This window comes from Cervus canadensis, chromosome 11 (genome assembly GCF_019320065.1).
Source record: "Cervus canadensis isolate Bull #8, Minnesota chromosome 11, ASM1932006v1, whole genome shotgun sequence".
Lineage (NCBI taxonomy): Eukaryota > Metazoa > Chordata > Mammalia > Artiodactyla > Cervidae > Cervus > Cervus canadensis.
The window spans coordinates 37,460,858-37,476,939 of NC_057396.1; the positions used below are offsets into that span (position 1 = coordinate 37,460,858).

The 16,082-nt window shown below is 34.7% G+C and overlaps 1 protein-coding gene across 4 annotated transcripts in view; it reads right to left on the minus strand.

The window, feature by feature from the left end:
* The window catches only part of USP47 (ubiquitin specific peptidase 47), a 100,051-nt gene that overhangs the window by 34,166 nt on the left and 49,803 nt on the right, over window positions 1-16,082 (minus strand). For all 4 annotated transcript variants that reach the window (XM_043483018.1, XM_043483017.1, XM_043483016.1 and 1 more), the window contains 3 exons: window positions 15,298-15,443; window positions 14,680-14,759; window positions 12,408-12,557 (listed from right to left, as the gene is read on the minus strand). In XM_043483018.1, the coding sequence (XP_043338953.1) occupies window positions 12,408-12,557; window positions 14,680-14,759; window positions 15,298-15,443 (376 nt within the window). The remainder of the gene's footprint in view (window positions 1-12,407; window positions 12,558-14,679; window positions 14,760-15,297; window positions 15,444-16,082) is intronic.

Here is a 16,082-nt window from a genome sequence, read left to right on the forward strand (position 1 = left end):
CTAAAATTCCTTCTCTATAGCTGGTGCTATAAACTACCAAGTCCCAGTCTGAGTTCACTATTTTGGCACATACTGCTGTACTTTCTCATTTAACGGTATTCCATCTTCATTCAAGTCTTCCAACCCCCACTCCTCTGTTTCATGGAGTCTCTAAAGCATCCCATCCCATACTCTCCACACACACACACTTGCAACAATACTGGAAGGTCTCCTGGAACTTGATAATTTTGCTATTTTCTGGTAATTTAAAGTTCGTATTTATTCTGTCTCCTAGTAATCCAAAAGGTACGGGTCAGTTGGGTTTTGTTAGTGTTCCTTTTTGCCTATGGTTTGGGGAAGACATATGGGATTACGTAGATTCAGACAGCTGAAATTATCCTTTAGATTCACAAACCAGTTAAAGCTACACTAATAATTTTCTTTAGTTTCCTATCCACTTTTTAAAAAGTTGCCGATAGAATAACTATAAATAAAGATTAGCCAGCCATAAATATTAGTTTCAGTTCATCTGTTCATTCAACAAATAAAGTATGTATGGGCTAATGTAGTTATATACATTTATCTTCACTTAATGTGATGAACTCCAGTACTTTGGCCACCTCATGCGAAGAGCTGACTCACTGGAAAAGATCCTGATGCTGGGAGGGATTGAGGGCAGGAGGAGAAGGGGATGACAGAGGATGAGATGGCTGGATGGCATCACTGACTCGATGGACATGGGTTTGAGTAAACTCCGGGAGTTGGTGATGGACAGGGAGGCCTGGCGTGCTGTGGTTCATGGGGTCGCAAAGAGTCGGACACGACTGAGCGACTGAACTGAACTGAACTGAATGTGATGAGGCAACAAAATCATGCCGAACTATATTTTAGATACTAAAAAACAAGTCATGGATCATAAAAATGCAACACAATACAAACACTGTGCCATTACTAATACACACTCACACACAAGGTAAGCTCATGCTTACCATGAGCTGTCCTCTTGAGTATGTTAAACTATTCTTTTTTTTTTTCCCATTTATTTTTATTAGTTGGAGGTTAATTACTTTACAATATTGTAGTGGCTTTTGCCATACATTGACATGAATCAGCCATGGATTTACATGTTAAACTATTCTTGAGTCATGTTTCCAAACTAGCTTTGGGTTGACTGTAACTGTTTTTTATCATTCCAGAGTGAAGATAATAGCTTTATTTCCTAGCACTATACCTCCTTATATATTATACAAACTGTAACTGTACAGCTTTTTAGACCCTAATCTTCAGCATTCAGAATAGAATATAGAGAATTCTTATATCCTTAGTTCTTTGATTAAGAAATATAGAAAATCTAGGTATAGTGCAATCAAAAGATAGAACCAAGAAACAGTATTGCCTATAAATCCTCATTTACTCTTAACTTACATATAAAATTGTTTCTCCATCATTCACTGTCTACTTCATATTTTATTTTTCAAACTGAACCACAGAAGATAAATTAGAACTACCACTGATAACTACTTTCTAACTGACTTTAATATACTTAGCAATTCTGTGCTACTGATATGCAGTTATGTGTTCCTTAGAGTCAACTATCTTTTCCAGAATATATACTTTGTATTTCTCTTTAAAGTAGGAAAAAGATTCTATTTTTACTTAAGCTATCTACTTTTAATTGCAATTTTTGAGATTACTGAAGATTCATATACAATTATAAAAATACAGAGCCCCCTGTACATGGAGCCATTCCTCCAAATGGTAGGTAACTAGTTTGCAAAACTATAGTATAATATCAGAGTCAGGATACTGATGATATAACCCACCAATATTATTCCAGTCTTCTCAGTTTCAGTATACTCATTTGTCTGTGCATCTGTGTACAGTAAATTCTATATAATGTTATTACCTGTATAGGCTCATGTATCTACCACCACAGGCAAAAGACTGAACAGTTCCCACACCACAAGGATCACTCACGTTGTCCTGTTATAGTTACCACCTACCCATCCTTTCCCTGGGTTCAGCTACTCTATAAGCTCTGGCATTGATTAATTTCTCAATTCTAAAACTGTGTTGTATCAAAAATGTTATGTAAATGGAATCATATGTAATCTTTGGAGATTTGCTTTTGTCACGCAGCATAATTCTCTGGAGATTCATTCAAGTTTCTATGTGTATTGCAGTTTATTCCTTTTTATTAATAAGTAGTATTCTATGGTTTGTATGCACCCCAGTTAATCCATTTACTTGCTGAAGGACATTTGGGCTGATTCCAGTTTTGGAATATTAAAAATAAAGACATTATGAACATGTAATTAGCTTTCATTTCTTTCGGATAAATAATCAAGAGTGTAACTACTGGAGGTGATGGTCATTTCATGTTTAGCTTCATAAGAAACTGCCTATAATACTTCACATTCCCACCAAATACATGAGTGATCCTGTTTCTCCACACTGTTGCCAGTTTTTTGTGCTTCCATTATTTTTTATTTTAGCCATTCTGTTGGTAGTGTGTTACCTCCGTAAGGTTTGAATTTGCATTTCCGTTTTGCTGCTGTTCAGTTGTTATGTTATGTCTGGCTCTTTGCATTTCCCTAGAGATGTTGAATATCTTTTCCTGTATTTATTTGCTATCTGTATATGCTCTTAGATGGAATGCTTTTGTCTTTTGCCTGCTGTCTAAATGGACTGTTTGGGTTTTCTATTACTGTGCTTCGAGATGTCTTTATGTATTCTAAATACTAGTCCTGTCAGATATGTGCTTTCCAAATAATTTCTCCCAGTCTGTAGCTTCTCTTTTTATCTTCCTCACTTTGGCTTTCAAAGGGCAAATGTTTTAAAAATTATGTTGAGATACAACTTGTCAATTTTTCCCTTTGTGGACTGTACTTTTTGGTATCAAATCTAAGAATTAATTGCCTAACCCTGTATCTACAAAATTTTTGCCTACATTTTTTTCTAAAAGTTTATAACTTTACATTTTATGTTTAAGTCTATGATCCACTTTCAGCTAATTTTGTACAAGCTGTGAGGTTTAAGTAGAGGTTCATTTTTGTAAATATGAATACCCAACTGTTTAACATCATTTGTTGAAAAGACCATCCTTCTTGTATTGAACTGCACTGTGCAATTCTAAAAAATCAGCTGGGCTATCTGTGTGGATTTATTTCTGGGTTTTCTATTATGTTCCACTGATCTATTGCTTATTCTTCCAGTATCAGAAAGCCTTGATTATTGTTAAGTATATAATAAGTCTTGAAATCAACTAGACAGATTTCTCCTACTTTATTCTTTTTCCAAAATTCTTTTAGCTCTTCTAGCTTTTTTATGTTATTTAGAATGAGGTTGAAAAAGTTTGTCAGATTCTGAAAGGAATTCATTAAAATTACACAATTTGGGAGAGAACTCACATCTTCAACATGTGAATCTTTCAATCAATGAACAGAGTGTCTCTTCATTTAAATATTATTTTCAGAATTTATAGTTTCCAACACATAGGTCCAGACCATATTTTATTAGATTTACACCTAAGGGTTTTTTCCCCCCCACAACTGTAAATAGTATTGTATTTTTAATTTCACTTTCCACATGTTCTTTGCTAATATTTTGAAACACAACTGATTTGTGTTCGCTTATCTTATATCCGGCTACCTTCTAAAATCACTTTTTAGTTTTCCAGGGTTTTGCTTTGTTTTGGCAAATACCTTGGGGTTTTCTAACTAAAAAAAAAAAAAAAAGTAATTTAAAAAGGGGGAACAACTTTATTTCTTCCTTTAATTGGTATACCTTTTATTTGTTCTTCTTGCCTTATTGTATTGGCTGTGACTTCCAGTACTGAAATGAATTAAGAGCAGACATACTTGCCGAGATAACCTTGATGTTTTAGGCAGAAAACATTCAGTCTTTCACCACGAAGTATGATGTTAGCTGAAGATTTTTGAATATGTTCTTTATAAGTTTAAGAAAAATTATCCTCTATTACCAGTTTTTAGGGTTTCTATCATAAGTGGATTATTGAACTCTGTCAAGAGCTTTTTCTAAGTCAATTAATGTGATCATGCCAATTTTCCTGTCTCTGTTAATATGGTAGATTACAGTCAATGATTTTTAAAATACTGACCATCCTTGAATTCCTGGAATGAACTCTACTTCGTCATGGTATATAATTCTCCTTATATATTGCTTAGCTCTATTTAATAATATTCTGACAAGGATTTTTCCATCCATATGCATTAAGGAAACTGGCTTGGTCATAATTTGAGGGTTTTTTTGTTTGTTTAACTGCCTTTATCTGGTTTGGTATGAGGATAAGAGGAGCTTCATAAAACACATTGGGGAAGGTTCCTTCCTATTTTTTGAAAGGGGTTGTGAAGAACTGGTGCTCACTGTGCTAAAATATGTGGTACAAGTCGCCAGTGAAAACTTTACAACTTAACAGATTTTCTTAAGAGATTCTAAATTATGAATTTAATATCTTAACAGTTATGGGGCTACTAAAATTATCTAAGTCATATGAGTACTTTGTGGTTTTCAAGGCACTAGTTCAACTAAGTCATCAAATTATATGTGCAGAATTGTCCCTTACTATCCTTTTGATATCTACAAGGTTTGTAATAGTAGTAGTTTCAGTCTTAACACTGGAAATTTTTATCTTATCTTTTTCCCCTCTGTCAGTCCTGCTACAGGTTTATCAGTTGGATTGATCTTTTCAAATAACTGCTTTTATTAATTTTCTGTTTTCAATTTCACTGATTTCTGCTCTTTTATTATGTCCTTCCTTCTGCTGGCTTTGGGTTTCTTTTGCTCTTTTCCCAGGTTAGGTGGAAGCTTACATTATTAATTCATAACATTTTCTCTTTTTTCTTATGGAAGAATTTATACTAAAGGCCAGCATTTAAAGCTATAAATTTTCCTCTCCGTGGTGGCTCAAACGGTAAGAAATCTGCCTGCAATGTGGGAGACCGGGGTTCTGTCCCTGGGTTGGAAAGATTCTCTGGAGTAGGCAATGGCTACCCACTCCCGTATTCTTGCCTGGAGAATGCTATGGACAGAGGAACCATGGGATTGAGCGACTAACACTTTCCTCTCTGTAGTATTGCTTCAGCTGTGTCTCAAAATTCCTGATATGTTACACATCTGCATATCCATTAAAAATATATATATATATTTAATTTGCCTTGAGATTTCCTCTTTGACTCATGGATTATTTAGAAGTGCACTGTTTATTTTTCCAACATTTTGTGTTTTTCCAGTTAACTGTTACTGATTTCCAATTTGATTCCAGTGTGACAGAAAAACACTCTCTCTCTGATTTTAACTCTTTTAAACTGAAGTCTGTGTTACGGCCCAGGATATGGTCTATCCTCACACGCAGTCCACAGGCACTTGGGAAGAACGTGTACTCTGCTGTTGTCAAGTGCACGGTTTTATATCTATTAGAGCTTGTTGGCTGATGATATTGTTAGGTTCCATATCTTTGTTAATTTTTTGTCTAGAGAGTCTACCTATCAATTATTGATAAGGGCACTGAAGTCTCCAACTATAACTGTAGATTTGTCAATTTCTCCTTTCATTTTGGACAGCTTTTGCTTCACATATTTTGCAGCTCTGTAACTTAGTCTGTACACATTTAAGATTGCTGTCTTCTTGATGGACTGACCTTTTTTATCATTAGACAACACCCTTGTCTCTAGTAATTCTGCTTTGAAATCTGCTTTATCTCCTTTTAATATAGCCATGCCTCATTTCTCTTGATTAATGTTTACATGATATATAATTTTCAACCCTTTTATTATCAACCTGCCTATTTCAATATACTAAAAGCTGTTTTTTGTACCTAGCATATTGTTGGGTCACATTTTTTTAATCTAATATGCTGATCTCTTCCTTTTACTTGGTATGTGTGTTAGTCGCTCAGTCGTGTCCAACTCTTTGCAACCCCATGGACTGTAGCTTGCCAGGCTCCTCTGCCCATGGAATTCTCCAGGCAAGAATACTGGAGTGGGTTGCCATTCCCTTTTCCAGAGGATCTTCCTGACACAGGGATCGAGTCCAGGTCTCCTGCATTGCGGGTGATTCTTTACTGTCTGAGCCACCGGGGATGCCCTTTACTTGGTACAGTCAGACTATTTACACGCAACTAAGTCTGCTATTTTAATGTTTGGGTTTGCTTTCTTTTCTGTGCTTTCCTATCGATAACTTGAAAAAAAATTTTGAATTAAATTTTACTTCGATTTATTGATAGTGCTTCTGAGTGTACCAACTCTGGTAGTTGGTGATGGACAGGGAGGCCTGGCGTGCTGCGGTTCATGGGGTTGCAAACAGTAGGACATGACTGAGTGCTGAACTGAACTGAGTGTATCTCTTTTTCAATGGTTGCTCTACATGTTACATTATATACACAAAACTTTTAGTCCATTGGTCCCATCTTTTAACTGTTCAAGTGAAGTACAGAAACCTTAACTCTGTCTTTTCACCTCTTTCAATTTTGTAATATAATTGTCTTACATAGTTCCTTTACATATATTTAGAATCCCACCAGACACTGTTATAAATTTGGTTCAAGTATCAAAGATAATTTAGAAAACTCAAGAGGAGAAGGAAAGCCTACTGTATTACCCTAAGTTTTGCCTACCATGTTCTTTCTTCATTCCTAATGTTCCAATATGCCTTCCTTTTATCATTTCCTGTTTAGAGAATTTTCTTTAGCCATTTTTTTAAGGTAGGTCTACTAGTAACAAATTTTCTCAGGATTCCCTCATCCAAGAAGGTCTTGATTTCCCCTTCATTCCTGAATAATATTTCCACTGTGTATAAAACTCTAGTTGACAGCTCTTTTCTTTCAACACTTGAAAAATGTGCTACTTCCTTCTGACTTCCATAGTTTTTGATGACAGATCTGCTTATGAGAAACCAGATTGTTTTTCCCCCATAAAAAAGGTACCTTTTCTCACTCACTGCTTCCAAGATATTTTGTCTTTCCTTTTCAAAAGTCTAACTATAATTGAACTTGATGTAAAGTTCTTTTGGCTTATCTTGTTTGTGATTTGCTCAGCTTCTTGGATCTGCAGCTTTATGCCTTTTGCCAAATTTGGGAAGTCTTTAGTGTCATTATTTCTTCAAGTGTTTTTTTCAGCCCTGTCTTCTTTTTCCTCTCCTTCCAGGACTCCAATGTTAGGCCTTTTGTTATAGTCCCATGGGTCCCTAAGGATTTTCACCTCCCATTGTACTTCTTCTGTTATTTAAACTGGGCAATTTGTATTGTTCTGTTGTCAGGTTCATTATACGCTGTCTCTTCCATTCTGGTGTTGAGCCTATCCATTAACTTTTTAATTTTGGTTACTGCATTTCTCAGTTCTAAATTTCCATTTCATTTTTCTTTGTATCTGCTATTTCTTCCTCAGGACTTTCTACTTTTTCATTTGTTTCAAGTGGGCTTACGAACTTGCACTGATGTGTTGATATTTCTATGATGGTTGCTTTAAAATATTTGTCAGATAATTCTAACATCTGTCCCTGCTCCCTCTGTGGCCTCCACTGACACCACAGGTGGGAGGGGGCTGCCTCCGTGTCTCGGAGGTGGGAGATGGTGAAAGTCCTGACTCTCATCTAGGACTCCTCTAACATCACTCCAGTGGGAAGGGAAAGGAACACCTTTTTACTATTAGGTGGGAGTGTAAGGCCAGGCTCCCCACATGGTCTCTAACAACAATTAACCACAGTAAAGGCAGTGGGGAGGCTCAGTACTGCCCAGGAGGGAAGAAACTTCTGGCTCCTAGTCAGTCTTCTCTGAAATCACCCCAGCAGGGGGCTGGAGCGCCTTGTTCCAACTTCGAGACTCCCTACTCAGCCTTGGCTGACACTGGTTAGGGTCAGGGCCACAGTCTTTCTGGCGGTGTCTGGCTGCAGTACAGCAGCTAGTGGCTAAGTTTTCTGCCTTGCCAGGCTGTCCTTTCCCCAGTCTTTGGGCTAGAGACAGCAGACTTATTAGTCTGTGCTATTTGCCATTTCCAGCCTGCCAGCATTTCAGCTCCAACTTTGGGATACATTAGGCAAAAAGAAAACCCAGGGAACTCACCCCATGTCATTCCTTGAGTCCTGAGGTCCCTAGTCTTTATGCCTTTTCTCCACCTTTCAGAGTCTTCTTATGCTTATTTTATATATAATGTTCAAGGTTTTCAGTTGTTTAAGCGGGAGGAATAGGGCAATGTACATCTACTCCATCATCCTGAAAGCAAAAGTCCCCACTTTTTAAACTGGTTCTCACTATGTTCAACCACACAAATTCCTGGAAAAATGAGGGTAAAGTCCATGGAAGAGAGTTTTCTTTATGTGATGCTTACACATTTGGACAAATCTGGACTACTCTACCAACCAAATGAGTTATGTGACCAACCCAGCCATATAAGAATGTCCAAATTACCTGGTAAACCAGGGTAGCACTTATGATATAAACGTGTATAAACTAAATATCTGGAACAGTTATGATTTCACAAATGCTTATGAATTTAACAATTTTCTATTCAAAACTTTAAGATGATCATTAAATTGTGTTTACTTAGGGAACAAAGGTCTTTCTCCTAATCTGATCTTTCCCAAGACACTACAAGGAACCATATAGCCAAATCCAGTTTTAGACTTTTGAACACATTTTGACATAATAAATGGATATTTAAATGTACTTACCCCAAAAGAGAATAAAACTATACTAATAAAAATGGCCTAGAATAGTACCTACCACTGAATAAGCAACTCAATATAACTACCTATAAGAAGACAGTGTTTAAAATTTACTATTACGTATAACACTCTCCTCTAGTTAATGTCAAACATATGAGGTTATACCATTTAGATCTTCTTAAAATAATACACTCTCAAATATGCTTGGCAATAAGCAGATTCAAGGTTTCTTTGATTATAAAGTTTGGAGAGACTGATTTTATGTAGACAGTTCTAATTACCTAATAAATCAGTGAGAATCAAGTTTTTTAAAGTATTAATATAAGTAATCTTTTGGCTGATATTATTTTTTCAGGATTAATAACAAGACATGTAAAATAACAGGAAATGAGAAACATTATTTTAGCATTGTCACTCCCTTCAACGTTAAAAGGACATAAACGTTAATGTAACAAAGTAGAGATTTCCTTAAATCAGCTTAATCTAATGCAGAGCTTCACAAAATATCCTAGAATATTTTGTGAATATGTTCCTCAGAATCCTAGTATCCTTTGAAATACTAACAGATGTCCCACAGAGAAAAGGTTGGTTAATTTCTCTATTACAGGAACACTGAGGGCATTTAAAATTAAATGTGCATTGTAAACTTCCCAAAGAGAATTACAGTTACACAGTTTCCCAATTTTATTTAATCAGGAGCCTTCTTCCAAACATCTATTAAACCTATTGGACACTAGTGCTGAACAAAACTCAATTTGAGAGACAGAATAGCAGCAGAATCGTTTACACTACTTGGACAGATAAAGTGGAGACTAGAAACGTAATAAATATTACAGTTATAACAACTAAGAAATAATTCAATAAAGAAAACATTAGGATGAAAAGCTGTTTTAAAAAACTATTAGGCAATTTTTAGCACTTATTTAAAAATTAGTCTGCTATCAATCATGCTGAAAAATAACCAAAGTTATATATAGATGTTATAATGATAAATTAACTAAGTGGCAACTCCATTCTTATTTAATTTTAAATATTACTCTCAAGTTAATTTATTTAAACATGGAGATAAAACAATTCAGAAACTGGGTGTTGCAGATGAAGTTAAGAAGAAACAAACAAAAAACCTCTTATTTTTAACAGAATTTCATACTTACTGATCTGAAGTTAAATACCAAGTGTTAACCACAGTGAATACACTTAACTATAGTATTGTGGCTCAGTAAACAGAATATGTAATAAGCAAAACACATGGCCATCAATGCTGTGTATGAAGGTAAGTATATGTGCGTATATATGTGTGCATGTAGTCAAGTATGTTTGTATATGTATGTATAAATAGCCAACAAGGCAAATATACCAAGACCATTAGTAAGAGTAAGAAAATAAATTTTAAAAGAGTTCAACTTAAATTAAGGCCAAATATTATAATAGTCTGAACAAGATTTTATAATGCTTCTTTTAACTATTTATAATCCACATTTATACCAAATTCTTTTTAAAACACATAACACTAACAAAATACACAATGGCAAGCAGTGATATAACACTAAATTTAGATGTTATACGGTGATTTCTGCAGTTTAAGAAGTGTAGGTTTTAAGTTTGAATTCAGAAAATAAAGGAAAATCACTTACCTCTAACTAAAGTTCTCTGAAGGTAGTATCCTCCTTAGAACCCCTATCTTGGGTAGTCTCACCTGCTGTAATTTCCCTCAAGAGACTCCAGCAAAATCTAGGAAGTTTTAGGTTCCCTTCTGCAAGCCCTATTAGCGCATGTGTGTATAAACCTGCTTACATCCTGCTTCATAGCTGTAATTATCAATTCCCACTGAATAATCACCACCACCATCATCCATATATCAAGTAAGATAGAATTGGAGAATTCCATTCAGAAATGTGACTTTTTTCACTTCTCCAAAAATATCCTCCAATTCACTTCACTGCTCTGCCTGTAACGTACTGAGGAGAGTGGTAACAATTAGCAGGCAAATAATGAAAAAGATTTAGCTATTTTTTTATAGCTGAATACTCAAGCATTATATTTGCTGAATACTCAAATATTAGATTCCAACATAACACAAATAAAACTAACTTCCTCAAAATTCAATAAATATGTAAGAAAAAAACGAAACATATACCTGAAAAATCTTACATAAAAAATATTTTCATAAATAAAGTAGAAAAAACAGTGTACATCACTTGGGACTACTGAACACTTTCCTAGTACATTTCCTTAAAGAAATGCCAAAGTTTTAAAATGAGTTAGGAGATAAATCACTGAAAGATAAACCTTAACAATTTTTCAGTATGTCTCTTCTACCTTAAACTGACAAAATAAAGTAAAAACAAAACAAAAATGAAAAATAAAACTAGCCACTCAAGCCAAGGCCAATCTCATATACCTAGAATGGCAGTTTACAAGGGTATTATTAAGTACTTAACAGAATTTTTCAAATCTGTTCAGGAAGCTGACTGAATCACTATATCGTACACCTATAACTTACATAATATTGTGCAGTAACTATGCTTCAATAAAAAGAAAAACATGCACTTAAAAAAAATAATGGAGCAAAGGAGGCCAAATCTTCCCCTATCTCGGAACGGCCTTTTACTTGGATTCCCACTGACTGATCCCATAACTTCTTGCTGTTATTGCCTGACAGTGATATAAAAATAGGAGAAAAAAGCAAAGGGTATCAATTGTCCTAGAGACTACTAAATCACAGTTGAAATGCTATTTTAGAGGCTAAAGTATGAACTAGTTTTAAGAGCATTGATTTTACCTACAAGCCACCACCAGCCTGACTGCAGCATAAGTAAGATCATGATGAAATTTGACTTTTTCAGATAACTTAGCTGTGAAAGTTTCCCCTGACTCATAATAGATTTGAATAAATGTTTCTAAATTCTAATTTTAAATGTCAATTTAACTCCTTCCATGACTCTCCTTTTGTATAAGCAATTAAATACATAAATGTAAGGCTAAAATACAATAATAAAATTACAAAAAAGCAGTTAAAACCGAGAACAAAAGGAGAGATGAGAAAATCTTATTCACCCAATTTGATGATATATAAATAAGCTAATTATATATAATTCTGATTCTTCAAATTATCTGTGTTTATAAAATGCCTGGGTCATTTTAAAATTAAGTTTTAGAATAGGAATGCTTTTTCAAAAAATACAGTCTGTGTTTGTCTTAGTAACTAGAGGTTATTCTTCTCACAAAAGTATATGGAACAAAACAGTGCTCTCAAAACAAAAAAGTACTTTCCAAAAAAAAAGTAACAAGAGCAGTATTTATAGGAGATTCCCTGGCAGTCCAGCAGTTAGGACTCTGCATTCTCACTGCCAAGGGCCCAGGCTCAATCCCTGATTGGTAGAACTAAGATCACACAAGCCACCTGGCAAGGCCCCCAAAAAATAAATGTTAAAAAGTAGAATTTATAAAACAGACTGTTTATAGAGGTTTAAAAAAAGACAAGTGAAATAATCTAGTCACTTCTACAAAAGAGTAAAAGATTGAGCCATGAGGCAGTACATTTGCATATACTTCTTCTCTTAAACATGCACTATTAGGACTCACTGAAGGGTCAAAAATCTTCTAGATCTTGCTAGTTTAAATGCAGGAATGACTAACAACCCAAGAAGGTGTATCTAGGATGATACTTACCTTAGGATATATTATATCACTGTGCTATTATGTATTCTGTGTATGGATACACAAGCAGTCAGCTGAAAGGTACACACCACACTAGCAAACGCTTGGCTGGACCCGTAAGGCCGGATGACCAATGGAATATCAAGGTACGTGTCGATTCTCCAGCCCTCATAGCCACATTCCAGACATCTCACGTAGTCCTTCAGCTTGCCTTGGTACAGTTCATTTATAAGATCAGCCTAAAAATAAGAACATTCAAATTTTTAAAGGGTTCCTTCAAAAGTAGTTAATACTTTATGCCTTTCAGAATGAGTTTCAAAAGGATACTGATTCTTACTGTTGAAGTTTTAGAAAGCTTTAAGATTTATCTAATCTAAAATTCTATAGGAAAAAAAAAATCAAATCTTAACAAAGACAAAATAAGAATCTACAAAAATGAACTATTTCAATTCTCATATCACTAAAAATCCCACTATTAAAATGTTTTGTTGAAATCAGTTATCAACTAACTTTACTACTACTAAGCCCCATAATTATATTTAATTAGGATGGGAATACATCACAATCCATCATTTCAGCCATATTGATAATCACACAGCTAAATAACTGGCTCTATAGTTTTACATATACATATCACTATTTTCACAATAATATACTCTGATTTCTGAAATCATATCCTCTATCTCAAGATACAAATAAAACTTTTTTCAGTAATACACATAAAATAATTTGAAGGAAAAATATACTGTACTTTAAACGAATAGAAATTAAAAAAGAAACCTTAAACTCCATCTCCCTCAAGATATCCTCACCTAAATAGAATGAATCTCTTACCTACTCCCCAAACTTAAGTCAACTGGGGGCTACTCTGACCCAAAGGAGACAGGTAACTCCTAAGTAAGGACCCTTCATGTGAATGTCTTGCCTCAAGATTCCTGTACCAAAACCTGGGAACTCAGAAGGAATGCCCCAGCCGGTCTTAAAATTGTTGACCCACAAAGGGATGTTAATGAGGATAAAGGGTACCTTCAGACCTACGAGAAAGAAACATCCCCTAATACCATCTGCATAAGGTTACAAAAATACAACCCTATAGATTATGTAGAGAATTTAGATCACTAAATAAATGTAAATTTTTTTTCAATATTTCTTAAGTAAGAATAGGTTAAGAGAGAAATCATAGTTTGCCTCTTTAATAAATTTATACCTCTTCAAGTATTGAGGATTTATAAGCTTTCAAACTAGGATCCACCATAATTATCTACATTAATACTATTTGTTTAATGAAGCCTTCTTCATTAACCTGCTCCAGCTATATCTGATTGTCTTCTCTGAGAGGATATTTCTAAGTGTTTCAATCCAGCATTTTTCAGAGTTTTGCTAGCAACCCACAGTAAGAAAATAATTTACACTGCAACCTAGTACATATAACTGTAACAAAAGTGGCATAAAACAATACTTACCCTTACTATATGATGCTTCTATTTTTCTATTTTATTCCTTTTTGAAAAAAAAAAAGTGCTGTGTACATTCACTAAATTAATTTCATAAATGAATGGATTGCAATCTAGTTTGAAAAACTCTAGTCCAAGCCATCAGAATAGTTCCGATCAGATAGTACATCCTCCTGGCTATCTTCCAGATTCTTCCTTTTTATGTCTAATGATCTTTTATCACTACACTTAGCATAAACCCTCCTCTGTAATGAGTCCTGATCCTCACCCAGTTCAGCCTTAGGCCTCATTCCAGTGATACATCTAAAGTTCTCCCACTTTTAATCTGTTCCTCCTTCCACTGGATAAGAATAGGGTCAGATTAACAAGGATCCTAAGTGTGAAAGGGCTTCCCTGGTGGCTCAACTGGTCGAGAATCCGCCTGCAATGCAGGAAACCTGGATTTGATCCCTGGGTTGAAAAGATCCCCTGGAGAAGGGAATGGGTACCTACTCCAGTATTCTGGCCTGCAGAATTCCATGGACTGTACGTAGTCCTTGGGGTTGCAAAGAATCAGACATGACCAAGCAGCTCTCACTTTCACTGCGTGTGAAAAGCATAACTACAGCTCACTGGTCAAAACGAACAATGCGTGCCTTATGTGTTACAGAGAAGACACCCAGTTTACTTAGCATCTATCTGAAAATGCTGTTCAAAAATCACCACCCCCCCACACGAATTACAGTTTTCAGCTAAAAAGAGACCATCTAAATCACAGGGCCCAACTTCCTTAAAGATGAGGAAAACTGTCAGTACTTTAACAATGGACTAATGCCCAAGTTTTAAAACATTCCAATAAAATAAAAGTCACTTTAAGGAATTAATATTTTATTAGAAAACACTCCCCTCAACTTGAGAGATAAATTACCTGTTCTGTTTGTTTCCATTTCTGTTCCAAAGCATCAAACATGACTCTGCACAGTTCTTGCACATCATGCTGCTGCCAGGCTGTTTTAAGATAAAATTTAATTAAAAAGAGCTATTAACTTAGTGTAATGAAATATTAGTTTGTTGTTTAAAAGCAAACTGTCAGAAATACAGGAGTCTACACAAAATAATGCTAGATTTAAAAAGAACACAAAATACACATTAGGGTCATAAAAAGGCAATCATATGAAAAAGAACCAAGAGAGCTCAGCATTTTATAAGTAGCATATGCTTCATGGTGCCACAGTATTTGCCATTTTTATTATTTTTCACTGCAGAGTCAAGAAATACGTTAATAAAAATCTAAGCTAACACATTTAAAAAAATTTAGTTTAAGTACATAAAAATAGAGTATAACCGAACTTATTTTACAAGATAGCTTTAATGGATCAAAAACTTATGCCTCGGAGCTTAAATTTTAAAAATAAGCTATTTTAAACACCAACCAAAAAAGCAATGAAAAGGTTTAAAGTAAAGATGTTAATGTGTTATTTATAATACAATCTCTCAGAATTCCTTTGACTACTGCAAATACTTATCATTATAAGAGAATTAGTACCCTCACTACTATCCCATCCAAAGCTCCTTGTAACATCTGTGGTTTCAATTGCTCTCTTTTTGCTGGTTTGTAACAAAACAAAAAGCCTCTGAAGTTGGTATGGGATACTTGTCACTGGATCTTCTTCAGATTCTTCAAACTCCCACCTATTGGAATGAAATGTTTGAAAATTATTCATAACATGTTTTTATTCTTTAGAGCATAATTAACATTAAGACCATAACAAGTGTTAATTTTTAACTCTGGGGATTTTACAGAGCTTGGGTATTAACTGAAGCAATTAATATCTAATGAAGTATTCTAATTCATAAATTTAGAAAGCAATTTAGGTAACATGAATAAAAGGCAAAGGTTATTTAAGAGTAGTCGCTGAACCCGAACCTGGTTAAGATTCTTGTCCCAATTATTAACTCACAGAAAATAGAGGTAACAAAATATTAAATGACACTGGCATTTGACCATCAAAATCCAAATTGTGGAAAACTACAGGACAAATGCCATCAGTTTCTGATACACATATATATTTCCAAGGAATAAATTGCAACGTGGAAAAAGATCAAAGGGGATCAAAAATAGATTAAGTAGGTTAAAAGTTTTGTCAATTTCAATGCACAGATCTTATTTGGATCTTGATTTGAACTGTTTAAAAAAGAAATTATGAAGCAATCAGGGAAATTTTAGCAGTGACCTAAGATATAATTTACAGATGATATGATTAGGTATGTGCTTCCAAATAATCAGAATGGGGGAATTATAGACAAAAAAGACTGATCATGAGTTGATAA